The sequence below is a fragment of the Geotrypetes seraphini genome, chromosome 3 (genome assembly GCF_902459505.1).
Source record: "Geotrypetes seraphini chromosome 3, aGeoSer1.1, whole genome shotgun sequence".
Classification (NCBI taxonomy): domain Eukaryota; kingdom Metazoa; phylum Chordata; class Amphibia; order Gymnophiona; family Dermophiidae; genus Geotrypetes; species Geotrypetes seraphini.
Window position 1 is genome coordinate 294,585,621 of NC_047086.1, and position 12,376 is coordinate 294,597,996.

General features: G+C 43.0%; 1 protein-coding gene across 1 annotated transcript in view; it reads left to right on the top strand.

Annotated features, from left to right (window-relative positions):
* The window catches only part of RYR2 (ryanodine receptor 2), a 1,389,277-nt gene that overhangs the window by 558,048 nt on the left and 818,853 nt on the right, over nt 1-12,376 (top strand). Inside the window, 2 exon segments of the mRNA XM_033937646.1 lie at nt 856-1,020; nt 11,495-11,616. Of these exon segments, the coding sequence (XP_033793537.1) occupies nt 856-1,020; nt 11,495-11,616 (287 nt within the window).

The following is a 12,376-nucleotide window of genomic DNA, read 5'->3' on the forward strand; positions in this document are numbered from 1 at the left end:
AATCTGTAACCGGCGTCTGTCAAAAACAACACCGGTTACAGAATACACCTCTGCAACAATCGCGGCAGGAGAGATGTGTAATCTGCCGCGATTGCGATCTACCCCACCGAAATCCTAAACAATACCGATAGGAGGGAGCTCAAGCCCTCCTGCCGAGGCACAGGCCCCCCCCCGAACCACGAAAATACTGGCAGGAGGGAGTACAAGCCCTCCAGCTGAGGCACAGGCCCCCACCCCCCGAACAGTATGGGCAGGAGGGATCCCAGGCCCTTCTGCTCACAGTGTACCGCCCCCCTCCGCAACCCCCCAGATCGACCCCCCCCTCTAAAAATGCCTCTTTTCGTTCTAGGCGTTCAGAGGCAGAGTGAAGGCCTAAGCTGGTTTTAGATACATCTAAAACCAGCTTTGATTATTGGTATTTGGACGATCTGTCTTTTTGATTGTTCAAGTACCGATTTAGGCCACTTTTTGAATGTTTTTATTATGAGCCCCATAGTGTAAGATGTTGAATTTATCTCAATTGATGGTTCAATAAAGATCTTTTGTGAAGATCCAAAAATAATTTGGTCTTGTCTTGATTTAATTTCAGTTTAAATTCCTGCATCCAAGAATCCATCAGATTCAGCACAGAAAGCAACCCCTGTTCTTTAGAGTATTTGAATACCATGCCTTATTCGTGTATTCATGTTTGGAAGGAGACCAAAAGAAAGTGTGATTTGCTATTTTACATTTTTCCTTGAAAAAAAACATTTTTCCTTGAAAAAAAAAAAAGCCAACCTCTACTTTCATTAAATATGATGTTGTTGAAACAGTATATTGACTTTTTTCTCTCTTTTTTTTTTTTTTTTTTTAAAGGAAAAGTTGGATGCAGGGATGAGAAAAGAGGCAGATGGAATGGGAGTGCCTGAAATTAAATACGGTGACTCGCTCTGCTACATACAGCATGCAGACATGGGGCTCTGGCTCACTTACCAATCTGTTGATGCTAAGTCTGTAAGAATGGGATCGATACAACGTAAGGTAAGACTTTTGGTACAAGTGTGTTAAATAATCAAGAGGTTATGGGGATCATTTTCAAAGTACTTAGACACAGAAAGTGCCATAGAAGCCTATGGTACTTTGTGTATCTAAGCATTCTGAAAATGAGCTCTTGCGAATCAAGAGGTTATGGGGATCATTTTCAAAGTACTTAGACACAGAAAGTGCCATAGAAGCCTATGGTACTTTGTGTATCTAAGCATTCTGAAATTTAGCTCTTGCGTATAGGGGCCAGGACGATTCATCATGGCCGATTCACATGACCATTTCATTGCAGCCGTTTTATCATTGAATTGGCCACAATGAATTGTGACCTCTTGGGGGGATGGCTATGTCCCACATACCTCTTGAAAAGTTCACCGGCGCAAGCAGCATCTTCTACCTCCTGCTCGCACCAGCCTCAGCTTCCCTCTGACGTCATGTCCTGGTCCTGCGACTAGGAAATCACATCAGAAGGGAGCCAAGGCTGGCCGAGCAGGGGGTGCAAGATGCTGCTCATGCCGGCGAATATTTCAAGAGGTATGCAGGGGAAGGGTGCAGAGAGGAGAAGAGGCACCATCAGTGGTGGGTGGAGAATGGAGTGGAGGAGAGGCACCTGCTGCAGGGAGGAGGAGAGGCACCGGCAAGGGGGGGGAGGAGAGGCACTGGCGGGGGTGGAATAAAGGAGAGGCACTGAGGCAGGAGTTGGGGGAGAGAAGAAGAGGCATGATTCATCGCGGCTGTCATGGATAGGATGATTTATCTCCACCGTTTCATTGCGGCCATGATGACACAGCTGAGATAAATCATCCCATTCCGATATGTGCATGGGACAAATTTAAAGAGATACAAACACCCACTTATAAGGATGAGCATTCATTAGTATACTTTAAAAAATATAGAGCAGGGGTGTCCAACCTGCGGCCCCGTGAAGTATTTTGTGCGTTCTCGGTCGAGGGCGATGCAGTGTTTTCCTCTGCTGCCCCTGGGTATTTATCGTATTGCCGGCTCCCTCCTCTGTCTTGCTGCAGCGTTTGTGCGGCCCCAGAAAAATTTTTTTTCAACCAATGTGGCCCAAGGAAGCCAAAAGGTTGGACACCCCTGAATTGTAGAGGATGATATTTGGAATGAGTTAAACAGGTAAGAGTGGCTCTTATCAGATTAATTCATCCTGACTGGGGACTAAGTATCAAGATACTCAGGGCCTGATTCTCTAAAAGTGCGTCCCGATTTTAGGCAGCTGTAGGCGTCCTACAGCTGTCTAATCAGCCAATCGGGATGCACGTTTTTTTAAAAAAATGCTCCCCAGGCAGGCCGCCTATATTGAAGGCGAGGCCCGCAAGACACCTAGGCCCTGATTCTGAATAGGACGCCCGGGAGAGGCGTCCTATTCAGAATCGGCCTAAACTAAACCCCGATTCTGTAACCGGCGTCCATGTTACAGACGCGGGTTAGAGAAACGGGTTAGATTAGACACGGCCCGCTACACTTATCGCAAGGGATCTCTCTGCCGCTATAAGTATAGCGGGCCGGGGCCCCCTGACCAGGAGGATGCCCAAACCCTCTGCCCGAAGACGCACCCCCCCACACACTACCAACCGCCCCCCCGACACTACCGACCGCTTCCCCCCCCGACAATATCTTTCGCTGGCAGGAGGGTGTCCAATCCCTCCTGCCCGAAGACGCACCCCCCCCGGCGCTAACAACCCCCAAACCTCCACTCCACCAAACCTGTTCTTAGATGGGTCTTGCACGTCTTGAGCCGGCAGGCACGCCTCGTCGAAATGAAGTGGGCCCGCCCCTTCCCGGCCCATCCCGCCGAAGCCTAAGGCCTGATTGGCCCAGGCTCTAGAAGCCTGGACCAATCAGGCCTTAGGCATAGCGGGTCCGCCCATCCCCACTAAGTCTAAGGTCTGATTGGCCAATCAGGCCTTAGATTAAGTGGGGATGGGCGGACCCGCTATGCCTAAGGCCTGAATGGTCCAGGCTTCTAGAGCCTGGGTCAATCAGGCCTTAGGCTTCGGCGGGATGGGCCGGGAAGGGGCGGGCCCGCTTCATTTCGACGAGGCGTGCCTGCCGGCTCAAGATGTGCAAGACCCATCTAAGAACAGGTTTGGTGGAGTGGAGGTTTGGGGGTTGTTAGCGCTGGGGGGGGTGCATCTTCGGGCAGGAGGGATTGGGCACCCTCCTGCCAGCTATTGATATTGTCGGGGGGGGGAGAGATCGGTAATGTCGGGAGGGGGGGGGGGCGGTCGGTAGTGTCGGGGAGCGGTCGGTAGTGTCGGGGGGGGGGTGCGTCTTCGGGCAGAGGGTTTGGGCACCCTCCTGGTCAGGGGGCCGCGGCCCGCTATACTTATAGCGGCAGAGAGATCCCTTGCCGCGATAAGTATAGCGGCCGCGTCTACTTACAATGTAGGCCAGCATTTTGCTGGCCTACATTTTAAGCTTCTCCTCTACTAGGGAGACGCGTAGGGACGCCTAGGTTCAACCTAAGGCCCGCCTAAGGCCCTTAGACGAGCTTAGGCATCTTGCAGGTCTCCCTAGGCTCCCGGAGGCGCCTTCAGGCTTGCCTGGGGAGCATTTTTTTAAAAAAAACGTGCATCCCGATTGGCTGATTAGACAGCTGTAGGACGCCTAAAATCGGGATGCACTTTGGAGAATCAGGGCCTCAGGGCATAGCCTCAGTCTGATAATGGATTGAGATTATGGGCAAAGAGTCTGGATTTAATAGATATCTGGCGAGTTCTTCAAGTAGTGGATAGGGATTAAACTCACTTGTCAAAAGTACACCATACTTTTTCCAGAATAGATTATATCTTTATTTGTTGTTTGTTTTCATTTAGTAGCAGCTGCCGAGATACGAGTGCTTGCTGTATCTGATTGTACACCAATATGGATAGACTTAGACATGGGGGAGTCCAAGCTTGAGAGTAGGGTTAGATGGAGGATTCCTGCATTTTTTAATTCAGATATGGATTTTCATAAATATTTGAGTCAAAAGTGGCAAGATTTTATTCAATTTAATAAGGTGCACATCTCTAATGCTACCTTGTTTTTGAAAAAGTGCCAAGGTAGTTTTAAGAGGCGACGTTATCATTTATGTGTGTCTGTGAAAGAAAATGCTGGTAGCTAGATTCTTGGATTTGGAAAAGAAAGTCACTAAACTTAAGGGGACCTACCAAAATGATCCATCCTTGATAAATAGGAATGCGTTTTACATAGCTTACAAGGCTCTTAATCATTTTATTCAAGAGATGACTCAAAAGCACTTGTTCTATTATAAGTTCAAGTTACATATATATGGGAATAAGTCTGGATGATTTTTGGTAAATCTTAATAAAAGTTGGATGGGTCCTACTCATATTTCCTCTATTTGTCGAATTTTATAGTACTTTTTATAAGAAACGAAGGGAGAGTCTTATTACGACTTTTTTTAGATTCACTTAATTTTAATGTACCCCGGTTATCTGAAGTAGAGAGATATTTAAATGCTCCAGTTTTGGAGGAAGAGCTTCAGAAAGCTATAAAAGCATTGAAATTACACCAGTCCCTGATGATTATAGTGTGGAATTTTATTAACTTGAATTTTCATTTAGTGGGACTGCTGATTGACTTTTATATGCAGGCTATTATGGAAGGTTCTTTCCAACTTGTACAGACCAAGCATTAATCACGGTGTTGCCAAAGCTGGGTACGGATCCCCTTTACCCAGAATCATATAGACCCATTTTTAAAATGAATGTTGATTTAAAACTCTTGGCCAAGATTTTGGCAAATAGACTGGCAGTGCTAGTCTTGAGTTTGGTAGCGGAGGAACAAGTTGGTTTTGGAGGGGTCAGTTTACAGTGATTAATGTTCAAAAGCTGCTACTGGCCGCTGAAAAATGTAACAGGATGAACACTCCTGCCCTAGTCATTAGTTTGGACTCTGAAAAGGCCTTTGTCTGGGTGGAGTGGTTATTCCTGTTTCTTCTGCTTCAAAATATGGGATGTTTTTTTTTTTTTTTTTGCTTGCAGACCTTACAAACTCTGCTAATCTAGCAGCCTCAGTTTTGGTGAATGATTTCTCTTCTAATGTTCTTCCATTGGGAAGGGGGACCTGACAACATTACCCCCTTTCCCTTCTATTGTATATTATCTTTATAGAGCCAGTTTTATACCAACATGAAAATGCTTCTGCTGTTCTTGGGGTAACTATTGGTAATATGCAAATTAAGTATATAGCTTTTGAAGATGATATTATGCTAGTACTTCCACATCTGGGTGGGACCCTAGATGATGATCTGTGTATTTTTGCATCTCTTGGGGATCTGTCTGGACTTAAACTGAATGGGTCTAAATCTGAGACAATGCCATTAAACTTCCAGATTTCTGATAATTGGGTTTTATTTCCTTTGCAGGAGGCTCAGGGATCCATGAAATATCTAGGAACATATATATAGTCTGTTCTGAAACTGTTTATAGAGTATAATGTACAACCCTTGCTTTAAAAAATAATCTATAAATTGTATGCACATGTGGAACACTCTCCCTTTGGCACTGATGGGTAGGATTTATAACTTGCTGATTGTACCTAAGTGGTTATATATTTTACATCCTTCACCTATCTGAATGAAAGAAAAAGACCTGCTGAAGTGACAGAAAGCACTCAGGGGTTTTCTGTGGGGAGGTAAAAACCCCAGACTTCCTCAGCAAATATTGTCACTTCCTAAAGATCTCGGAGATCTTGGTTTATTGGATTGATCTATTTACAATTGACCTTCAGGAATGAGGCAGTTAAGGATTGGTGCCAGGGTACTTTTGATGCTACACTATTTATACCATATCTCCTATATCAAGGTTTTATGTACTACACGCTAAAGAGTCTAGGATAAACCCCTTGCTCCATACCCATGTAGTGTGGAAGTATATGAGACATGTTTGGCAGACACTATGGGCTCCTTTTACTAAGGTGCACTAGCGGGCTTAGCGCGTGCTACACGCTAACGCCTCCATAGAGCTTGCGTTAGTATTTTTCGTGTAGCGCAGGGTTAGCGCGCGCTAAAAACGCTAGCGCACTTTAGTAAAAGGAGCCCTATGTATGGTTCTGAAATGTAATACACTTCCCCCTGCCCATTCGCGGTTTCTCCATTTGCGGTTTCATATAATCGCGATTTTTTTCTGGGGAGGGGGAAAATAAAAAAGCAGTCTTAATTTTAAAATAACCCATATTTTTTTCCTCCCTGCCGCCTTCCCGGCCTTACTTGGTGGTCTAGAGAGCTTTCGGGGCAGGAGAGATCTTCCTACGCTCCTGCCCTGTGCAGATCGCCATGAGGAAATGGCTGCTGTGAGTTCCCGTAGTCTCTCGAGACTACGTCGGGAACTCCCTACAGCCATTTCCTCATGGCGATCTGCACGGGGCAGGAGTGTAGGAAGATCGCTCCTGCCCTGAAAGCCCTCTAGACCACCAGGTAAGGCCGGGAAGGCGGCAAGGAGGTGGGGGTGGGTCAGAGCCAGATAAGCTTGGTTTTTCGCCATTCGCGGTCCGGCTCTGCCTGTATCCCCCGCGAATGACGAGGGAGAAGTGTAGTAGATTCTCTCCTTTTTAGCCTATACGCGGCAACCTTAATTTTCAACCTGGTCTGGAGAAAAAGACCTTTAAACTCTGGCACTTGGAGGGTATCAGATGTTTAGGAGATGTCTTTAATAACTCAGCTGCTGTCCTTACCAGATTTACAGTCTCTGTATCAGCTTTCAATGATGGATCCTTTTGCATATCTCCAACTGCAACATTATTTAACCACGTTGCCTCCGTATTTGTCCACATCAGTGACTGAACGGATACAACAATGTTTGCAGCTTTTTGAGGACCACCTTCCAAGGTTAGGTCATTATACCACTTTCCTTTTAAAGTTGATACCTAATACATGTGCAATGGCTTTAGCCATGACTTGGTGTGCTGACCTTGGATGTGATATTCTGCAAGAACTTATAGTCCATTCTTTCGGTAATATTTCAAAGATTTTGGATAATATGTTAAATAGAGAATGACATGGAGACAAATTTTTCCCCGTCCCCACAAGAACTTATTTTCCCATTCCTGCGAGTTCTTTTCCTGTCCTTGTTCCATTCTTGCAAGCTCCATCCTCATCTGCGTATGCTTCAAACACTTTAAAATCATAAGTGTTCGAGGCTTGTGTGGTTAAGTCAGAGCTTACGGGAATGGGACAGGGAGAACGACAAAACTCATGGGGACGGGACGGGCAAATTGAGTTCCTGCGGGGACGGGGACAAATTTGTCCCCGTGTCATTCTCTAACATAGAGAACAAGAATATCAATTTTTACACAGAATTTTTGTGCTAGCATGGAAAGTGCATAAAGTTGGACTGGACTTGGATTGCACTTGTTTTAAGTGTGGAGCTAAACAAGCTCCTATCGGGCACATGTTTTTGGCATTGTGCTATGGTAAAGGGCTTCCTGCATAAAGTGTGGCACAAAATCACTTCTAGCTTTGCATTTACTTAAATCTGCAGTGCAGATTAGATACTATTTAACAGATACAGATGTTTGAGTGCAATGTCGGTGGAGAATGCAGTTCTACTAACTAAATCTCTGCTGCTAGCCAAGAAAGCAATTTTATTTGTTTGGAAATTGTATAATGAACTGCACTTCTCCCAGTGGAAGTCACTTATGTTTGACTTGGCACTGACAGACAGGAGAAGTGCAGGGAATGATGCTTCATCACGATGGAACACTTTTTAAGCCATTTGAGAAACATATTGGTCTACTTTATCCCATAGAGAGAGAAGTTTACTGTTAAACTAATAACTCCATTCTGTTATTTTTTTGCTGATACTCTTCTCACATCTTATGTTTAACTGATTTTTGTGTGTGTGTGTGTTTGTGGAGGGCTTGGAGCAGGGGTGTCAAAGTCCCTCCTCGAGGACCGCAATCCAGTCGGGGTTTCAAGATTTCCCCAATGAATATGCATGAGCTCTATTAGCATACAATGAAAGCAGTGCATGCAAATAGACCTCATGCATATTTATTGGGGAAATCCTGAAAACCCGACTCGATTGCGGCCCTCGAGGAGGGACTTTGACACCCCTGGCTTGGAGGAAAGGAGGGAGGTATTTTACGAGCTATTGATTAGGGGAATTATTGAAAATGTCCGTGATGACTAGGATTTTCTAGGATTCCATTGTTTTCATTTTGATGTTATTTTATTATTCAGAGTGTATGCAGATCAGAAACCACTGCACATGCATGTTTGCAATCATCATATGCTTGTTTCAAGTTTTGTTTTGTACTCTTAGTTGTACCTAATAAAGAGAATTTGCAAAAAAAAAAAAAAAAAAAAGTGAACATAATCAGAAACAGTTTACAGAACGTAGAGCAATGCATCTGTATCAACGCTAAAGTTTATTTCCATATAATAGAGGTACAAATCTGCTTCATGGGAGGCTGAAAATGTTGATTTATAGTGAAGGCTGGTGAGAGAACACAATTCAAGTGGCCATCTTGCAGTTGGTCACATGTTCCCCCCCCCCCCCCCAACCCTTAGATTACTCCTGAGCCTATCACCTCATAACCACATTTAATGCCCTTTCACTGTGGAGAACAACACAGTTTAGGAGGTAAAGAACTTTTGTGCATGAAAAAGGAGCGGATTTGATGGTATGCGATGATCCTAAGGTGGCCAACAGGTTGAAAAGGTGACGGTGAAAGCTAGAAGGATGCTAGGGTACATATGGAGAGATATGGCCAGTAGGAAAAAGGAGGCATTGATGCCCCTGTATAAGACTCTGGTGAAACCTCATTTAGAATACTGTATACAATTCTGGAGACTGCACCTTCAAATAAATATAAACAGGGCCGAGTTGGTCCAGAGGAAGGCTGCTAAAATGGTTGATGGTTTATTCAAGTTTCAAGTTTATTCATATTATTTGATTAAACGCTTTACCAAATTACAAAGCATTGTACAAAAGGTAAAAATATGATTTTAAAGAAACCACATATACATAATTAGTTACCAGACTTACTTGGGGGATTTGCTTTTTTTTTTAAAAAGCCACGGGAAACAATATGAAAGAGGGGAGGAAATACAATTTTGAAGAAAAAGTACATTAAAGAGAAGTACATAAGGAGGGTATGAAGAAAATGCTTGCTGGTAGAGGTGGGGCTGATTAAGAAAGCTATTAAAATCTTTATTTGAAGATGGCTGAAATCGTAAGATATTACATCTAGGTTGGACATTATATTTTCAGTTAAAGGCTTCTTTAAAAAGAAGGCACTTTAAACTACTCTTAAATTTCTGCAAATCTTGTTCAAGTCTTATATATAAAGGAAGAGAATTCCAAATCATTGGAGCAGTTATGGAAAAAATAGAAGCACGGCGTGTTCCGATAATTTTCAAGGAAGGAACATTAAGGGTAGACTGTGAAGTAGATCGAAGAACTCTCGATGAGCTCTGTGGAATCAAAAGCCTATCTATAAATGCCGGAGCGTTGGTTTGTATAGTCTTAAAGACTAGAAGAGCTATTTTATATGTAATCCTATATGTTACTGGCAACCAGTGAGCTTTTTGCAGTAATGGTGTGACATGGTCAAATTTTCTTGAACCTGAAATTATCTTTATTGCTGTCTTTTGTATAAGTTGAAGACGCCTTATGTCTTTTAAATAAGCCCCTTTTAATAAAGAATTGCAATAATCTAGTTTAGATATTACTAGGGAATGAACTAGTATATTGAGGGAGATTTTATCAAGAAGGGGGACTAGTGATCGTATCATCCTCAACTTGTAAAAGCAGTTTTTGACCAGTGCACTGATATGCGAACGAAACGTGAGTTTATTGTCTATTAGCACACCCAGAATTTTAGTGTTGTTAGTTTGTTTGAGTGGCTTGTTATCGATTAGGACTGGGGCGATAAGTTGTACCCCTTCTTTCCCTTCATCATAAGGCATATGGGGACAGACAAAGGACTCAATATGTATACTTTGGCAGAAAGGTGGGAAAGGAAGATATGATAGATTTGTTTAAATACCAATGTGGCATAAATGCACATGAGACAAGTCTCTTTCATTTGAAAGGAAGCTCCGGAATGAGAGGGCTTAGAACAGGGATCTCAAAGTCCCTCCTTGAGGGTCGAAATCCAGTCGGGTTTTCAGGATTTCCCCAATGAATATGCATTGAAAGCAGTGCATGCAAACATCTCATGCATATTCATTGGAGAAATCCTGAAAACCCGACTGGATTGCGGCCCTCAAGGAGGGACTTTGAGACCCCTGGCTTAGAATGACGTTAAGAGGTGATAAGCTCAAGAGTAATCTAAGGAAATGCAGGGGTTGAGTCAGGTTAAATGCTGAAATTCAACCCCCTCAATGCATTAGTAAAATGCTTAAATTGGGCTCCACAAATAACAGTCCAATTTTTATGTGGTTTGGTTTATGCGGACAAAAGCTGAATATTAAGTTAGCTGGCTCAGATAAAGAATGGATGTTCAACGCCAAAGCCTGGACAGTGTCTGGCTTTGAATATCTGAGAATAATGCTGGTGAACGGCAATACACTTACTGCCAGCAGCTGAATTATCGGAGGGAGGATTTATTTGTTGAGGAAAAACCCGTAATCAGAGATTTTAAACAGCTGCTAACTCCATGTCTTCTACAAAGCATCTACAGTAAATTATTGTAATTTGTAACTAACCCCAAGGGAGTTTGGTAAACTTCCTATTTTTCATTGTGGTGGACTGTGAATTCATACATTCCAAAGTTTATCAACCACATTTTACCCATTACTAATGCATAAATGTCACCGATACCTGTGGTGGATACTTTTTTTTGCTGAAATAAGGGTCAACAAACAGGTAGGTGATACCATTTTCTGGGACTATCAGTATAATATTGACAAACTTTCAAGAGTTATCTTCTTTTCATCAGGTCAATGACAAAACAATAAAGTAACACTGGGTATAATTAGTACTAACAGTAGTGTAGCAAGGGAAGCTGGCACCTGGTGCAGAAGGAAAATGGTGCACTACATCCTCCCTCCCAGTGAGGGGGGGATCTCTTAATTGCATTCCCCCGTACCTCGTAATTGCTTCTGTCCTTCACCAGCTGCAAGCAAAGTCTCCTACCCTCTGCTTGTGTGAACTCCAACCTTCCCTCTGTCATAACTTCCTACACAGGTCAAAAATTTACAGTAGGTGTGGATGTTATTCATAAAGACCACGGAAGCCCAGACCAGATTAACAGGCTATATTTTACTTGGCACCACATAAACCAGATTTTCAATGCTGAAGCCTGGACATGGCCTGGTATTGAATATCCACAACTAGCACCGGCAGCAGCAAAATGGTCACTGCCACTAGATGAATATTGACCCCTTGGATTTTTATTCCTTTATGTATAAAATCAGAGAATCACATTGTGGAAGTGCTGAAAACAACCTCCCCCCCCCCTCAATGTTAATAATTACAATGTTTTTTTTATATTTCAGGCTATCATGCACCATGAAGGCCACATGGATGATGGCTTAACTTTATCCAGATCACAGCACGAGGAGTCCCGGACAGCTCGCGTTATCCGTAGCACAGTCTTCCTCTTCAATAGATTTATAAGGTTTGTTAAACATGTTTATTCTTATGGAGGGTAATTTTATAACAGGGTAACTAGGCAGAAAATGCACATTGGTGCATAGGTTGTGCCAGCTGTATAGATGCAAAGGAAATTTGCTCAGAAAAAAAGTTTTTAAAAACTCAAACAGCTGAAAACAAAACTTCAAATTTGTAAATACACAATTTATCCAAAGTCAACTCATCAGTTCAACTGCATGTGCACAGATTTTTGAAGTGATTTGTACATTGTGCTAGTTTTGTAAAGGCAATATAGGTTTCTATGATACTTTTTGAGTCTAAGTGCTTTGAAAATGAGCCCCTATGTTTCTTTATAAAGTTGCCACAGGGAATGTAAACGCATCCATTTATGCCATGCTCTGAGGCAGGCATAACTGAGTGCATGTATGCTGGTAAAAATGGACACATATGTTCAATAAAAATAAATGGTATTATCTGGATGTCAGTCAAAAGAAAAAGGGCTCAGTGCAGAGATAGTACTCAGTGCAAAAATATGATACTAACATGGAAAGTAATCTCCAATCAACCCATTCAAATAGACCTAGGAGTCAACCTGGAGATTGGCGAGGTAAAGCAGAGTAATCCAATAGAGGAACCCAGAGTTTTTCAAATTTACTCACTGATCGTAACCTGTCTGCAGCAATGCTTATTTTATTATTGTGCTGAATGTAGTGAGGTGTTATTTTCTGAAATGTATATTGCGCATATGTACTTGATGTTCTGCACCATGTGTTTTGTTTGTGATT